General features: G+C 42.1%; 2 protein-coding genes across 3 annotated transcripts in view; both read left to right on the forward strand.

Moving 5' to 3' along the window:
• The window catches only part of ulk2 (unc-51 like autophagy activating kinase 2), a 35,510-nt gene extending 25,144 nt beyond the window's left edge, over positions 1 to 10,366 (forward strand). The window contains exons 15-26 of the mRNA XM_035679565.1: positions 3,137 to 3,286; positions 5,181 to 5,326; positions 5,435 to 5,515; positions 6,223 to 6,488; positions 6,576 to 6,754; positions 7,595 to 7,704; positions 7,879 to 8,258; positions 8,351 to 8,529; positions 8,684 to 8,802; positions 9,021 to 9,178; positions 9,345 to 9,480; positions 9,972 to 10,366. Of these exons, the coding sequence (XP_035535458.1) occupies positions 3,137 to 3,286; positions 5,181 to 5,326; positions 5,435 to 5,515; positions 6,223 to 6,488; positions 6,576 to 6,754; positions 7,595 to 7,704; positions 7,879 to 8,258; positions 8,351 to 8,529; positions 8,684 to 8,802; positions 9,021 to 9,178; positions 9,345 to 9,480; positions 9,972 to 10,036 (1,969 nt within the window). The 3' untranslated portion in view covers positions 10,037 to 10,366. The remainder of the gene's footprint in view (positions 1 to 3,136; positions 3,287 to 5,180; positions 5,327 to 5,434; positions 5,516 to 6,222; positions 6,489 to 6,575; positions 6,755 to 7,594; positions 7,705 to 7,878; positions 8,259 to 8,350; positions 8,530 to 8,683; positions 8,803 to 9,020; positions 9,179 to 9,344; positions 9,481 to 9,971) is intronic.
• A 4,862-nt stretch (positions 10,367 to 15,228) lies between these two features.
• The window catches only part of LOC118341951 (aldehyde dehydrogenase family 3 member A2-like), an 11,308-nt gene continuing 8,789 nt past the window's right edge, over positions 15,229 to 17,747 (forward strand). For both annotated transcript variants that reach the window (XM_035680374.1, XM_035680373.1), the window contains exons 1-2: positions 15,229 to 15,378; positions 15,785 to 15,946. In XM_035680374.1, the coding sequence (XP_035536267.1) occupies positions 15,785 to 15,946 (162 nt within the window). In that variant the 5' untranslated portion in view covers positions 15,229 to 15,378. The remainder of the gene's footprint in view (positions 15,379 to 15,784; positions 15,947 to 17,747) is intronic.

Genomic DNA, 17,747 nt, shown 5'->3' on the forward strand with positions numbered 1-17,747 from the left:
ACGGCCAATAATCGGGTTGGTGTCCGGAGGCCATTTTCCTCACCAAAAGTTGGTGTAATATTTTGTTCTTATATAAAATTCTAATTTTTTCTTTGAATGCTGCAGATGCTGTATTCTTGTTGAAATGCGAAATGTAACCCAGCGTTGCTAACATATCAGATACAGTTCATGGGGTGTGAACTGGATGTTGACAAGAGTCAGATTAAAAAATAGACTGACTATGCAATGGAAGCATGACATGACGCTGTGAGTCAGATTCCATTTCACACACAGCCTTGAGTTCATGTGTATGTGTCTAAGGTCATCTCTATTCTTAATGTGTTTTTGTGTCATTGAGGCTTTCTTTGTCTCACTATTTCTGTCTCTCTGACCACCCTCTTCTCAGCTTCACACCAGATATCACACAAACTCACTGTCTCATTTGTCTTGAGTGAATTCTTCTGCCCACCTCCAGATCTGCACAATTAGTGACTTATGAATCAGATGTTGAGCCAAACAACAAGGTGGTGCTGTGCTAAATAAAGAACCTGACCCACCGAGGGCTGTGGGATAAGAATAGACTTGGCTGCAATAACTGACTGTGACTGTTATTACTGTGCCTCAGCTGTGTACTAAAAGATCAAAACACGCTCACATGTACTGCAGCTGCGTTCTCTTAGCACTGCACCATTTACTGACCTCTTTATCTTCAGATTTAACTCCTGTTAGTAGAATTTACCTCTACTACAATACTACTCACCATACACAGTTCAACCTCATGTCCAGCAGTTAGTTCAGAAACTTTAAATGGGCAGAACATGGCACAGCAGGGAAATGTCACTGTATTTAACCAGGGAAGCTAACACTGTTTATTTAACTAACACTGTGTTAGTTAAATAAAGGACAGTGTGGTAATGAAGCAATGTGTCACTCACTGCAGCGGTGTGGCTCATTGATGTGTTTTGGACAATAATGGAGCTCTTTGGCACAAAGGAAGAGGATATGTCCGGCTTTAGATACACACACAATATTTGTTAGTAGGATGTTGAGCTGCAAAATATAGTTTAAAAAAATCATATTGCAATTATTTTGAAATTCTGGGCTGATACCAATGTTTTTGTTGTTGTTATTTATTTGCCCTTTTGTGCCAAAGAGACAAAGAAACAAAGAAATCTACACATATAAGCATCTCTGTCTTCTTGCAGCTCAGTCTATTTCTCTTCTCATCCAAGATGTGAGATGCAGAGTTGCAGAGTAAAACTGAGGGGATTATTTCTATTAATATCCAAGTTGGAAATAACCAAAACCACATTTAACCAGTGCAAAATTGATGCAACACTAGAGATAAACATCCACTGACATCAGTGAATGCCCTCTTATTTGCAGATAGGCCGATGCAAGTCAACAAAGTGAACATCGGCCGATACCGATGTCTGCGGCTGTATCGGTGCATCCCCTAATTATGGGATTATTAGTGGGAATGATAATTTTTGCATCCCAATTTTCATTTCAAATCGTGATGATGTAACATTTGTTGGGGTCTGTACCAAACAAACAAGCTTCTTCTACCTTCCTGCTTTCCTGTTTGCCTGTGTAAACAGCCTCAACCAAAACCGTCCTCTCCTCTCTCTGTTCCCTTTTCTGTGGCGCTCTCTCTGTTTTATCTGTTGTTGCTGTTCCGTCTCATCTTCCTCTAACCGACCGTTCACGCTGCCAGCTTTTTTACTCCCTCCCTCTGTCCTCTTAATGGCTTTCTCCATAGCGATAACTCTTTACTGCTTACATACATTAGTTAACCATTGACACAGGAGAAACCAATTTTTAATTCATTACAGTTGTCCCTTGCAATTTAGTAACATCAGCCACACTCTTGACGAGCTCCTAAATCATAGCCCTGTTTATCCTCTGCACTCTGTGTGTTCTAAATTGATTGGAGTTGAGGAAGGAGATAGAGGGAGGGCTTGGGGGGAGATGGAGAGAAGAGCAGGATGTCTGGAGAGATGAGCATTGTAAAGAAAGCAGGGCAGCAAAGAGAGACAATTGGAATGTGGGGAATTCCCTTATATTGAATGACGAGAAACACAAGTGACAAATTATGAAAAAGAAAGGGGCTGGAATTGTTTGATCCCATCCCCCTCTCCGGGGCTGCTTGGTAAAAACCAGGTCAGTGGAGAGGCAACTGACTTTGAGAGTGAGTCTCTCCTCTCTCTCCTCTTTTCACTCTTGCCTCCTTTTAAAAAGCAGCTGTTCGCTGACCTACAAATTCTCTTTCTCTTTAACAAGGGGACAACAACACACAGCTTTCCTCTCCATATTAAGCCTCGGTTGGGATTAATAAAGCTTTCAGCAACCTGGAGAAAAATAGAAAGCCTCCATCATGGGTTACTGTATCAAATGTCTTCTTGATGGTGTTAAGTGTGTGGAGAACAGCACGTGCTCACGTTTATATCGCAGAATTGCAGGAACCCAACAAAGCAGCTGCTCTGTGGTTCTTTGTCTGGACTAGTCTTTTTCTCACGTGTCCCCCTCTCTCCCTTCTAGACCCTCCCAGGCTTCACATAATTACATAATACTGGTTTCCAACTGGTACCGCTCTCCAACGGCCATTTCCTCATCTCCTCCTCTTTTTTTGCTTTCTATATGTAGGCAAAGGCCCTCTGCAGGTGATTGGGTCATGACTTTATGTTCGAGAACATTTTGTCTCTTCTGGAATAACAAAAGAATGCAAATGAGCTGTGTCTCTTTGCACTTCCCCTCCTGTGTCTGCTGAACACAGAGGCCCTGCCTCACACGTGCCATTGGCCAGCCCAGCCTTCTGCCCTGCCCCCTGCCCTGCCCCCTGCAGACTGAGCTTAAAGCTGATTGGTTCTGTCTCTGTGTTTACATGGAAGCCTGGCCCCCTTTTTTTTCCCCTCACTGACTCCGCCCTCATGATCAGCCAGGCTAAACTTTTTCTCAACCTGCCTCCACACTGAAGTAAACAAAGAACCCGAGGCTGTAGAAACAAAGCTTCTCCTTATTACACAAGCAGTAGCCTTGTGGAGATTTCAGTTTTTATGGGTGTTGACACTCCTGAAGATGTCCTGTGGATATGGAAGCAGCAGCAGCTTCCAGCAGACTTACTAACAGCCCTCGTCTCCCCGATCTTCCCCTATAGGCAGCCGCAGCCCACCTCGGGACAGACGCCCATGGTGTCCCCACGGGCTGAGACCACCCCGATCCCAGTTCCCACCCAGATCAGAAACTACCAGCGCATCAAGCAGAACCTCTCCAGCAGCCCGACCACCACGCTGTACAGCTCCCCCAGGTAAGAGCCACCTCTGCTGGGTCTGAGCGTGAAGGAAGTGCATTTGCTTGCTGGATGGTTCTGACTTAACTCTGCATAATTTATAGGTTTTTTAAGTGATTAGTAGTGAAACACCTGGAATGGGCAGCTGTTTGTCAAAGTCAACTTGTGATTAATTTTTCACGCACCTTTTGGGAGTGAACCTTCAGGCAAGACATTGAAAACCCGGGCCATTATTTCATCAGCCATAAAGTTTCACTGAAATTACATCAGCTAAGTGCCTGCTTGAGTTTGTGGCCTCCCAACCTGTTGCTGGGAGGGATTGTTGGCGGCATTATGTGAAGACAAAGCAGATTGGAAGGCAGAGGAAGAAAGAAGGGTGGCACCTTGTTTCACAGGAAGATTAGCTCTGTTGTTATATACAGTCTGAAAAAAGGAGAACAGAGGAGGTACTGTAATCAGCTGTATTGTATTGCTAATGTGTTTATTATTTAAGAGGGTTACTGAGCTGGCTTTTGTGTTCATCTGGTGGTTGCTGGCTTTGTCATTTGTCATTAAATTCTTTCTGTGGTGACTGTAGCTCTAAAGATGAGGATTTGCTTAATGGTTCTCTAGTAGCAGCTTGTTCAAACGACCTCTGTGTACACCCATGGGAGTTTAGATTCTGAAGGACAGACAATGTCCCTCTAACCACCCTCTCACCCTAGCTGTGCTCCTTTGCTTAGCTGTCCCACTCTGTAGCCGTCCTGTCTCATCAGTCTGTTCTGGGAGGATTAGAGCTGTGACACTCTGTCCCTTTGACCTATCAGAAGCCCTTGTTAATGCGTTGGTATTGTTATTCTCACTTTAAGGAGCAAGGAATGTGACAGGTAGAACTTCATTTACTGTGTAATGTGTAATTTTGCTCCAATTTCACAAGAAGACATCATCATAACGCTGGAAACCAGAAGAAGGACGTAATGTGATTTGTGTTGAGCTCTTAGTATGTTGTGCTTTGTGCACCTGCAATATTTTTTACCTTCTAAATGTAACAGATAAGCGCAGTTTGCCTGCCACATGCAGGTGGGGACAAATTAGAGGTTCCCTGTGGAGTTTTTGACCATTAGTAGCACTATGGAGTAATGTTTTGATTAGTGGGTCCCCATTTTTAGATATGTTGCCAACATTCTTGCTGCTGGTTTCAGTTGTTTGACTGATTGAGGGGCAACACACAAACATAGCAATGTACAAACAAAGGCAAGAAAGGAGAAAACTTTTAGCTTTCGAACATGGATGTAGCACATTAAAAAAATCTCCTTTGCAAGTATTTAATGGGGGAGGAGATGCATTTAGTTAGTTTGTTAGACCTCAGGGATAAACACTCCCTGTAAACGAATAAAAGTTATGTTTACATACAAACTTAACAGGGCATCTTTAATAAAATCTGTACCTTCTGCAGTTGTATTCAGGACATTTGACTTTTCACATACCTCAGATGATGTAGTGTATCTCACGAGTTCCCACAACATACTGCAACTCTGCAGTTGTAGCAAATATTTTGTGTGATAGCTTTGAAATGAGCAATCTGCACAGCAAATGCTCCCACACATGCTTCCGTTGCTGTGTGACTCAAAACTGTGCTGAGGTCTCGTACAGTACTTGCAGCAGTAATGGGTTGTCTCAGCAGCCATCAAGTATTTACTAACTGGCAAAACTGGTTGAAATTAGCCAAAAGGGGAAAAAAATAAGTCATTTGGGAGAGGGAAGTGGAATAACTGAATCTTTGATGAAGCCAAGAATTTTATTTATTTATTTATTAACACTTTGGATTGGTTTAGTGTTAAATAAGGCATTTTTCTCATGGCCCTGAAAACGGAATGACTTACTATAGTCTATGTATTTCATGTTTTTTCTGATCTGTGTTTGTGTCTTCTAGGTCTGGCACAGTGAGGCGCTCCAACACTAGTCCTATGGGGTTTCCCAAGGTGGGCTCAGGGTCCCCCAGCTCTGCAGACGTCCCTCAGACAGTAGGCAGGCGTCTCTCCACTGGCAGCTCCCGGCCCTACTCCCCCTCACCTCTTGGTAAGGACATGTCCCGACATGTCCCCAAGCACATCAGGCTTTTTAATAACACCTCCAAGACATGAATTGGACTTGGTCCCAATGAAAATAACTTGTTTGTGTTTGTAGTGGGAACCATCCCTGAGCAGCTGGGTCACTGCTGCTGCCACCTGCAGAACCATGAGCCTCGCAGCCGCAGCTCCTCAGGAGGTCAGTTCAACTGCCCTCTACGTGGCCTGTTCACTGGGTTAACTCGCATCTTACTGTGCCAGCTTGTTCATATGGGTTGTCGAAACAGCGACATGGTTATTGGTTAATATGAAAGAACAGCGGAGCATAAATTGGAATTTAGCAAATGCACCCACAAATAACAACTACTAGGATGTACCATATGGATACAAAGAAGCAAAGTATGGATTACAATGTGCAAAAAAAAATTAATAGAACACTAACAACTAAACAGTACAGCCCCATTTAAAGTCGGCAGTATTAGCATTTACTGCAGTTTGGAGTTGTTATGATTCTCTCCTGTGTGTCATGACTTGATTATTGACAAAGTGCATGAGTCACCATGAGTCAAGGTCTTCTTAAAAGTATCTGACGCTGCTGTTATATTAACACTGCAGACATCTTAAAACTTCTTCACTGTTTGTGTCAAGAGGTTTGCTGTCATGGTGACCAAGAGGGAAGTTACAGTTTACTGTCTGAAATGAGGCCTCAGCCAGACAGAGAGCAGTACTTTGTCCCCTATTTGGAAACTGACACAAACAAGCAGACTTTATGACCAATGGATAGTCTCTCTGGAAAGTCTCAGGGCTGTTTTACTTTTGTTGGATGGGTAGAAATAGTCACGTGCAGCATCACTCCCTGCTGCATTTTTTAAACTGATTCGAATCCATTCCCTTTACCCTCTCTAGGTTCTCCCGTCCCATCCTCTCAGCTCCTGGGGGCTCGGCTCCAAAGCTCCCCAACCCTCACCGAGGTCTACCAGACCAGGCAGAAACTTCACAAGCAGTTATCGGACCCTGTTCAGCCCTCCTCCTCCTCCTGCAGCCACTCCCCTCAGCTTGGCCGACCGGCCAACCTCGGCTCCTCCCCCACCAAGCTCCTGGGCTCCTCCCCCCGCACGTCTGACTGGCTGCAGAAGTCTCCACTGCCCACCATCATCGGCTCCCCAACTAAGGTCAGTGCAAGTGTTGGGTGTGTAGATGGTCAATACCAAATCAACAAAAATATAATTTGTTAAAGTATTTTATTTATTTCCATTCAGACCATTTCGACACCGTTCAAAATCCCCAAAACGCAGGCGTCCTGTAACTTGATGGCGCTGGCAGACAGTCCCGTCCCCACCAAGACATTGGCAGATGCTCGGGATATCTGTGCCCACCACTGCAGTCCGTACCTGACCGGGCGCCCAGCTGCCCCCGAGGCCAGCAGGACGTTTGGCAGGTAGGACTCACTGAAAGACACATGTCCTCTTACACAGAACTACATCACTTTTCTTTTGGTTTCATCTAAGCTTGTTAGACAGATTTAATCTGTTCTGTTCTGGTCTGGTCGTTCTCTAAATAAGATGTGACATGGTGCTCTTCAGGTTTTTGCACACAGAATGTATTGTACAGTTAATCAGTAGTACACTCATAGCTATGTAGCCCATCAACTGAATGAAATCTAATGTGACACGTTGGACTGGACGCAAATGTCATTTTATTATCTTGATTCATTTTGCTGGGTTTAAATGGAGCACTGGCTACATTTTGTTTGAAAAAACATTTTGGTTAACTGAAACAAACAGAAAAAACCTCCAAAACCTACCCCAAACAATATTGTGTACTTACAAAACTAACTACATCAAAAATACAAAGGAAATGTCTTGTTTTTTAGTCTGTTCGGTAAAATTTGCATGAGGAAGCATTATATTTATTGAGAATGGGATGTCTGCATGACTGGGAGTCAATGTATCTCTATTGTAACTAACTGTTGCCCCTAACAAATACCCCCCATATTATAATTTAGAACAACTATAACTAACACTGAAACTAATAAAAACTCAATGAAACTAAACTGAATTGAGAACAGAAATTAAAAATAAAATCTGTTTCAGATTACACAGTTCTGGGTCCGACATTAAATGCTTCTAAACTGACCCTTGATATCTAACTCCCTTCATGCATATTTACATTTTCAAACGTAATGGGAACATTGTAAGAATGATGTAAAAGGTGAAATGTCAAGAATCTGTGTGTTAACCCCCCTCCCCCACATTGCGTTATCTGTGGTTCCCTCCAGGTCTGTTAGTACGGGTCGTCTGTCTGAGCAGCCAATCAGAATCACTCTGGGTGGACAGGCCTATCAGGGCAGCACTGACAGCTTGAACACAGAGCGACCCATGGACACAGGTATGGGCACACTGCTGCAAACACAATAGACAGTGTTAATTACCACAGGTTGCCTTAGTTCACTCATTTAGTCAGACAGGTGCTGTTCCTGCATTTTTTTTTTTATAGCTATGATGCTTCATTTAAACTTGTGTATGACAGAGAAATAATCAGCTACATTTCCTCTTCCCAAAGCCCCTGCAGGTCCATGTGGGCTGGCTCAGGGCGGGTCAGCGAGTCCCCGTACTGTCCTTTTCACCGTGGGCTCACCTCCTAACAGCAGCACTCCTCCTACCTGCAGCCATTTGGGCACACGACCACGCACCACCTCAGTGGGCTCCAACAGCTCAGCCGGCTCCCTGTGCTCCACCAGTGGTCGCGTGTATGTCGGATCTCCACCAGGCATGGCCATGGGCTGCTCTCCTCCAGGAGGTTTTGCTGGCGGGCAGATTGTCCCCGGGTCGGACGGGGCACCCAGCAGTCTGCGCTATGTCCCCTATGGGACCTCACCTCCCAGCTTGGAGGGATTCATCACATTCGAAGCCCCTGAGCTGCCTGAGGAGACCCTCATGGAGGTGAGGGGGAGTTTGGTGTCTATTTCTCATCTTTTAAGAGGTAAATTGATCAATTCAGGAATAACTGGTATTCTTTTTTAACTTTCCTCCAGCGTGAGCACACAGACACCCTGATGCACCTACGGATGATGCTTTCATTTACCGACTGCGTCCTGGAGATGGCGGCGGTTCGAGCCGGAGGGACGGAGCTTGGCGTGTCGGCCGCCTCCCTCTACCCTCCCCAGGACAGCGTGGTTGTGGACCAGATCAGCCAACTCAGCAAAGAGTGGGGGTAAGGAATGACTCAGGTCTAGTCTGACTTTATAATAATGTCATGCAGTTAATAATAGCACGTAGTCTGAGGAGGCCCTTTGTTTAGTGGAGTTGCTGCAGTGCTGAAGCTTTTCCATCTGTCTGATATACTGTGGTTGTGTTGCCCTCTACAGGCAGGTGGAGCAGTTGGTGCTCTACATGAAGGCAGCACAGCTCCTGGCTTCCTCCCTCCATCTGGCCAAGGCTCAGATTAAATCAGCCAAGCTCAATCCATCCACTGCCGTCAAACAGGGTAAGGACATTTCAATCATCATCTCCCAGTAATGACCAGTGCATTAAACTAGAAACTGTAGGTGAGAAAAGGGAGGAATTCTGCCGTCACCCTCTTTTTCAGCAGGAGAAAGATGCTGTTGTTATGTAGTAGTATGTGTACTTAATAGGAAGAGAAATATGTCTGAAATACATGCTTCTGCAAAAAAAATACTAATCCCTCTCCCCGTCTTCTCTCAGTGGTCAAGAATTTGAATGAGCGTTACAAAAGCTGCATCTCCCTCTGCCGGCGGCTGACTGACAAACTCAACCACTTCTTCTCTGACAAGCAGCGCTTTGTGGACGAGATCAACAGCGTCACCGCAGAGAAGCTCATCTACAATCACGCTGTGGAGATGGTGAGTCTCACATACACAGCACTGAAACACAAAACATCTTCTGGGTTTAAAGGGATAAAGGGAATTTAATCTGGCATAGATTCTCATCATTTCCACCAGGTTTTTCAAAGCAATATCTATACTGGTCAGCCTGAAGCAATGCTGTGTGTGTGTGTGTGTGTGTTAGGTTCAGTCAGCAGCTCTGGATGAGATGTTCAAGCAGACAGAGGACATAGCCTATCGCTACAGCAAGGCCGCCATGCTGCTGGATGGCCTGTCCAAGATCCTGCAGGACCCCACTGACATTGAGAATGTGGTTAAGTGTAAGTACTATCTCAGGAGACACATGCACACTCTCACAGTGTTACACAATGGGCCTCATGCATGTAATTTTATTGTATTATCATATCTGCTGTGTATTTTGTGATGTACATGTAAAAGCCCGAGGGGCAAGGGTTCAACATGAGCAATAGCTATAAACTCTCTGTGCAGCACATCAGATTCATGGCTTGTATTGGAACTATATTACATTGCATTGTCCCTATCAATAAATTCAAATCACTGATTGGTAGGAACAAGTGATTTACAAAGACTGTTCAGTTAAGAGAGTTTGCTGAATCTGACTGGTAACACTGAGCAAACCTCAGACAAAAGTAAGACAGGTTTAGGATAAGAATATATGAAAATGTTTGTGCATGAGGCCCAGCAGAGCTGTGGTCTGTCTAAAACCTATATTTTATTATTTATTATTATTTAAGTGTTTGCTTTATCGACTTCTATTAATATATTGTTGTTTTGTGTATTTTTCCTGCAGACAAGGCCAGCGTGGACCGCAGGATCTCAGCCCTCTGCTACTGCACTGTCACACTGTACGAGTAGCAGCCCTTACACACACGCACACACACAGAGGGACCACGTCCTCAGACTGTTGACTACCATCCTCACAAAGCCGCTGTTCCCTCCTGTAGCAGTTCAAGCACTTTTCATTTGATAGGTTTCATCTGTATTTATCGTCGGTTAGTTTTACTGGCTGCATCACGGACTGAACTGTGACAAGCAACTGATGCACGAATTTACAACCAAAGATGACAACGGATCCAGAAACAAAAGGCTGAAACCGGATGTGGACATAATGCATGCACTTCAAGTGCATCCTTTTTTTTCTTACGCTATAATGGTGGAAACCCACCTGATCAACATATAAATAAATATATATATATATATATATATATATATATATATATATAATATAAAAACTAATGTCCATCTTTCAGGATATCATTTGTTTTTTTACCAGAAGAAGAAGAGGATGGACAGGGCTATGAGACTGTGCGGGCTTCAAGAGACTTGAGCTCCCCATGACACAGTTCATCTTTTTAAAATCCTGCTTACTATGTGATATCAGTGGTTATTTACTCTGTGTTTTAAGTTGTTATTGTTCTTATTTATTGGTTCAGAAGAACACAGATGTTTGAGTCTCCTGCCTGTCTTGAAAACCTCAAGTATCTGAGTGGAAGGAAACGGAAGAAATTAGCAAAAGACTTACCGCCGATCACTGTAACAGATGAGACTCAGAAACAACATGAACTTTTACAAGAAACACAAACTCCTGTTACAGAAAGCAGACAGCCATGTGAGCAAAGGAACCTGTAGATTTGTAATTGCTTTTTTATTTTTCTCATGTGTTGTTAGCTCAAGCACTTTATTGTGGATTGAGAGGAGGAGACGTATATCTGTACAAGTTCTGAAGGCAGAAAGTTGAAGGCTGTGGAAGGGTTAACTAATCACCTCCCATCTTCGAAACTTTCCCGCTCTGTGTGGATGATCAATAAGTCTACAGACTGCATACGTTTCCCATAAGGCCAACCTGGGGAACTTGGGACAGCCAAGACAAACTGGCTACAGCTCAGCTAGATCTGTTCTCTTGTTAGCTGATTTAATTGATACATTTAAAGGGCCACACCTCCACATTTTACACCTGGAAATCTGAGATTGTAAACCAGATCACATCATAAGTGCTGTTATCTCCTCGATAATTTATGATGATGATTTTTAATTTAATAGGTCTTTCGCATGTTCTGCAACTTTATGGAAGTGTAATGCTACATGGTGGAATATCCCCTTAATTCCAGATACAGTAGTTGTGTCTGGCATATGGACAAATGGGCTACAGTTAGAATGTAGCCATTTTAAGGCAGATGCCATCAAACCGTCATTTATCGAGCTGTGAAGCTTTGATCGGCTTGTACTAACTTCATTTTGCACTTAGGAACAGAAAAATCGACAGACATTTGTCCCATTGTTTTCCTTGTTGTTTAGTTTTACAGGAATGTATCAGAGCCGTGGTGACTTGTTGATTTTGCCTCTCAGAGTGAGGAGGGGTTTAGGTGGATTTAGGTTGGTGTGTAGGCTTGGATATTCCGAAGAAAAGCAGAACTTGAGATCCTCTGCAGTGGCGGCGGGCCCTACTCCGGCCTCCACTGCAGTGCTGAACAACCAATCAGGAGTCCTCTTTAAACCCTGATGGAGTTAATTGTGAATGGTCATATTACTTGACATGTTACCTTAATAATAAGTTTCATTTTACTAAAATACTACAGCTTTTTATGTTCTGTCAATATCTGTAGCTAATTTTTTTAACAAAACTTGATGTTTGCAAACTTGTATATATTTGTATGTGGTGCATGTGATGATTCCTTTCCCCTCTTTTTTGGGAGGGGAGTGAGTGCGTGTGAGATCACAGTTTGAGTTTTTAGGGGGCGTTGATGATACCATCAGATGGCCCTGCCTGTCAGTCAAAGAGCACAATTCTTTATATGTACATAGATGAATTTGATACGTTTTATTCATGTCTGCCAAGGGTTTGATAAGGAAACCTATTTTGGCACAACAGGGGTGTGCCAAAGAATAAAATAAAACTCGTGGCAGCTCCAAAACTTTCCAGAAAACTCTTTCTACCAGGACTGTTCGTTGTTAAGATCAAGACACACACATTTGTTCAGTGGGTCTTATGAAATTTTCTGAAATGAGCGTGATGTCTTCAGATTTCATTCTCATTTTCCAAAATTTTGTGATACTTGATTTTGTCACAATCTGCACTGCCTAGCATCTACTCAGTCCCTCTGCCTCCCTTCAAGTCGTCTGCTGTGCTCCCAACGGTGTATGTACTGTATGTATGTTTGAGTGTATATATACACACGTGCACTTGCCAGGTGTGCATTAAGGCCAGTAATATACAGGTTACGATGGAAAAGGAGATGCCTTCTTCTTCTGAAAGCAGACGTAGGCCTACTCCTCTGTACAGGTGTGAATACATTCTTTCTCTGTGTAAAAATGTGTATAAATGCATTCACAGGCACCCAGCCGACTGTGGGCCTGTCTCTCTGATGTACTGTTCTTTTTCCTTGACGTATCTGGGTGCCAGTTCCCCCTTGTCTTTGTCATGAGCACTCTGAACCACACAAAGCCTTTTTACTGCACACAGAGTGAAGAGGGACAAATAAAGCTGATGGAAAGAAACCCACCCGAATCTTTGCTCTGTTCCATTTTATCTACGGACTGTAACTGAAGACTGTTTTAGATAAAGCATGGGTACCAAGTCTGCATTTTACCCCATAGAACCTCTAGAATCTTGAATGTATGTACCCTGTTGTTTTTGCGCCTCTCCAGCTTGATCTGAATGCATTTTAAGGAACCCCCGCCGTCAGTCACCACCCTGAAAATGCAACACTTTCCAAGCACCGATTTTTCAAAGAGAAATGTTAATGTTATACTTGTGTCTCTCACCAAGGGGTGTCTCTCTTTGTTCTTTATGGAACACAAATATGGTCTTTGTTATTAAAAAGAGAAAAAATAAAGACGTCTTGCTGTGTCTTATTTTTACAAGCTTGGTTCTGTGTTGATTTCCCAGATGTTGAGAGGTCAATGGAGGTTAATGTTTTATTGTGCTACCTTAAACAGACTCATTGGAAGCCTTAGACCATTGGTTCCCAACCTTTCCCCTTAAAGAGGCCCTTTTCTATCATTGAGTAAACTAAGTGACATTTTATGGGTATTTTATATTATATTCAATGCATAACAACAGTAGAGAACAGCTGATATTTCAGCAGATTATTTCCTGTGAATATTGCATCAGAGAGGAGTTTTCCTGATCATTTTTGGAACTTTTTATGTATTTTGAATTTCTTGTAATTCATAACAATCATACATACTTAATAGGCCTTTTTTGTGTGTTTACTTCTCATTGTTCTATTAGCTCATTGGGTTGTTTTAACTGTACTTTTCTAATGCATGAGGAGACTGTTTATCAGTCGAGCAGAGTGAAGGCTCTGAGCTTTCTTATTATGTTTAAATCTTAAATAATAATATAAACTTTAAAAATAAGATATAGGCCTACAGTATTTATTTTTTGAAACATTTTCTTACATCCCTTTCAGGACCAGTGTGTAGGATTTAGTGACACTGCTTGCATCTGAATTTTTGATGACCTGGGAATGAGAACGGGCTATGAATGTGTAGGAGAAACAATGGCGGCCACAAAACTTGCAAAAGGTTTTACTATATACAGACAGTGTTTGGTTTGTGTACTGGCTGTAGAAATATGGTGGTTCAACATAGCAGACTCCGGAGGAGCTCATTCTAAGTTAACAAAAACACAACAATTCTTATATTCAGGTGATTTATTATTATACATTAATGAAAACATACCTATGAATATAATATTCCATTTCTGTTACACACTGAACCTTTAAAATCAAGAAGTTCTGGTGACCCCCTGTGAAGCTTAAGCAACCCACAGTGGGAACCTTTATCTTAGACAAAGCTTAGCTGACATAAGAGTTGAAGACAGAGAAAAAACCGCAGTGTCTAAATTATTTTATAGATTCTAAATGAGGGCTCCATAAACAAAGTCCAGTCCTTTCCTCTAATAATATGAGACAATCTCTTCAGAGCAAGTAAGGTATATAAGTCACTCAGAGTGCAATGCAGAGTCCAAAGTAACAAAGTGGCCCGAAGAGGAACTCCCTCACTAATTACATGCCTCATACATTTAGCAACCTTCTCTCAGAATCGCTGTAGCTTTGGAATTATCTGGAGCATCAGGGAACATGTGGTTTAATCTGTCATGAAATAAAGTCTAACCATTCGTACTGTGATAACTACATTTTTAGTATGGCATTCCCCAGTCTGGCTAACATATACGCACCTTCATGTCTACTGTCTGCTGAATGTGATCACAACAATTAAAAAGACCCAGAGAGCTGACCTGTCCCTGTCATATGAGTGGGTGTCAGTAGTATGTGTGTTTCTTTAGAGAAGGAAATGCCTGAAATAATCCAGCATGTGTTGTAATAGTTTCTTTACTCTGTTGTTTACAGTGTTCTGTGCTGCATATCACACCAAATGTTAGTGCAGTGTGTGCAAATGATGGGGTGTAAATAGTGCATATTTAATCATCCATACAACCTCTCCCAATGGCTGACAGATATCACCTCCTCTCACACACATTGTCAAGGATGTGTAAATGTAGAAATATGAGGAAATGATGAATGGTATACTTTCATTGTAGCTGATTTACGTAACTCTGGTTTAGAAAGTGAATAATGTATGGTCATTTGAGCTGACTTCCCCTTTAATTATCCAGTATGGAAAGGACTTATTTGTTGAATTTGAATCCTGATGAGTGATGTCGACATACACACATATGTCTATGTGTGATATCTTACTGCTGGCTTTTCTCCTTTTTGGTCGCTCCAAGCAGCTGTACCGTAACAGCGCGAAAAGACGCGAATCAAAATCCGACCTACCCCTTTCTGTCTGGGACCTGTCAGATTCACTGATTTGATTCTTAACCCGGCTGATTTTTTCTGAATCAGCCCTAACCCCCCTCCTCGTGCCTAAACCTAACCAACCACCGGTCACAGAACCGGGTGGGTTACATATTTGTAATGGTGGTAACAACGTCCTCACCGCAGTTACCTGCAGCCTGCGGCTAAACTGTTGTTGTTATTGCTATGGAGGGAGGAGCTCAGCTGGTTATGTTTTGTAGCGGATTGGTTATTTTTTTTTGATTGACACACCTACAGACCAATTGCTAACACCGTTCGGCGGTAGGCTAGCTAACCGCACGACGTTATAACTTTGTACGTTAACTAGTTAGCCACTAGCCTTAATAGTTGATAATACAACTGGTTAGAGCGGACGAGTGGTGACTCTGAAAGGTAAAAGTTGCTATGTTTGTTCGTATATTTGCTATAGCTCGCTATTTAACAACATTCCCAATGCTATCACTGCCCGTTAGCAACCAAGCTAAGCCACTGGGCTTCCAGGGTGAATGTGTTCATCCAAAGAATACAGCTAACTTAGCTGTTAACGTTATATAACTTACTGACTGTATTATTAACACGCCCGGTATTGACTTGCTGCTAGTTGATTATAACTAGTGCTGTCATTGTCTCCTTTACAGTACAGTTAGTGTTTGCTAAAAGAAAGGTGTACGACAGCATATTCACATCACATGCACAATAACTTTATCGTTATCTTAAGTCCTTAATGGAATAATAGTTCATAAATTAAACCAGAAAGGTACCATTGGCCCTCATACTGTCTGTTCATGTCCTATTCAAGATGTCCCGAGAGCAGCTGGTTGTACAAAGGGCCAGGAAGTCCTTCCACACAGGGAAAACCAAACCTCTGGAGTACAGGGTCCACCAGCTGAAGAGCCTGCTCCGCTTCATCTCAGACAGACGGAGAGACATTGCAGATGCTGTCAAAAGGGACCTGGGCAAGGTGGGTTAGTCTGAGCCTTACAGGCGTTCAGTAGGTCCTAGCAATCCCGGAAGAGGTTTGGATTGTGTGAGGGCTTGGAAACTGGATACATTCACCTGACAGGAATGTATAATAGCAGGTAGAATCGTTCAACCTTGTTCCAACAGTCACTGCCCTAAATAATTTTCCGTCTGTCTGGATCAGCAGTGGTTAGATTTAAGCTCATTAGAGAAACAGCTATTAACACCCCAGACAGGGAGAACTGTAACTGGATTAGAAAACAAATGCAAGTTTGTAACTAAGGAAGCTGAACACAGAGAAACATGCTGTTATGCCGGTCTTTTGCGCGCGATTTTGTTTGTTTCCAAAGTTGATCATCTAGTTTGCTTCTCCTGTTTGAACAACACGAGCAGTTAAATACTGCCATGTAGCTCTTGGCCTTTGATGATAAATGACACTTTTAAACAAACACAAACTCCTAGAGCAGGGGTCTCAACTCAGATTGTCTTGGGGCCACTGCTGGTATTGTCATCACACAGGATCCTGTGGGCCGGATTATATGGTGACCAGATTTTTTTACTGGTTTGCTTTTTTTTCCATTTGCATTCATTATGGAAGATACATTATATATCAGAATCAACAAACTGAAATACTTGCACAACATCTCTACATCTATTCACTATAGTGATCTCATATGCATTGCAAATACAATACATATAAATGTATATGCACATAGTGACATAAAATTAAACATAATAAAGAATAATGTGAGTCACACAGAAGAGATTATGTTATTTTTAATACCATGGTGTGGACTAGAGGGCTAAAAATGGCCCATGTGTATATTTGGTCAATTTCCAGCTCAGCACAGCAACATGGCAGACCTGGACAATATATTTAAAAAAAGTAGCATTTCAGTCTTATTTAGCCTTCTGAGGTCTTTAATCAGCCAGCACCATAAAACAGAAATTTCACCAAACTGCCTTAAGTTTTGGTCTTAGAAACATAAAAAACACATCCTCCAATACCTTCATCAGTCTACTATAAACTGTATAGTTAGAAAGTGAATTTATTTTGTAGAGCTATGTGAGGAGAACAAAAAGAACAACGTACACATTTGCGAATAGAGCTATTGATATTATAATGCCATGGTGTATGGGCAGTCGTTATTGGTTGTTATCATTACGGGTCAAGAAAACATAATGTGTAAATGCCCACTCCTATAAACAAGAGCCACAATGGGCCACTATAATATTCCAGACTGATAGGGCATTACCTTCATGGTGTGTTGACACCAGTCATGTACCTAAGCATACCTGATTTGCACACTAAAATCTGGTATTGTTATTTTTTAAGAAAAAGTACTATTTAAAATGCAGATTTATAGTTCAGACCAAAGATTTGCAATGAGACAAGTTGAAACTTGTAACTGCTTGCAAAACATTCTGTAGCCCTGCCAGTTTACACTAAAGCAACTAGACCAGACGATGTATTGTCTCCATAACAATTTATTATAGATAACTAAAACTAGGCGTGAAACATTATAGTGAATTGAAATAAAAATAAAAACTAGACTTGATCCCAAAAATGAGCCAAGCATGAGGAGGCATTGTTTATTGAGATTAGGATGTCTACATGACTGCGAGTCAATGTGTTTGTATTGTAATACCTATTCTGAACTTCTTAACTCTTGCCCCTGACAAATACGTCCCATATTATAATAAAAAACTAAAACTAATAAAAACTAAACATTTTTAAACAATAGAAAATATACTGAAACAAGCAAACTAAAATAAATTCAATTCTTCTCTTCGGTCTACCC

Source organism: Morone saxatilis, unplaced genomic scaffold (assembly GCF_004916995.1).
Source record: "Morone saxatilis isolate NCDOM2014 unplaced genomic scaffold, NCSU_SB_2.0 Contig8, whole genome shotgun sequence".
Classification (NCBI taxonomy): Eukaryota; Metazoa; Chordata; class Actinopteri; family Moronidae; genus Morone; species Morone saxatilis.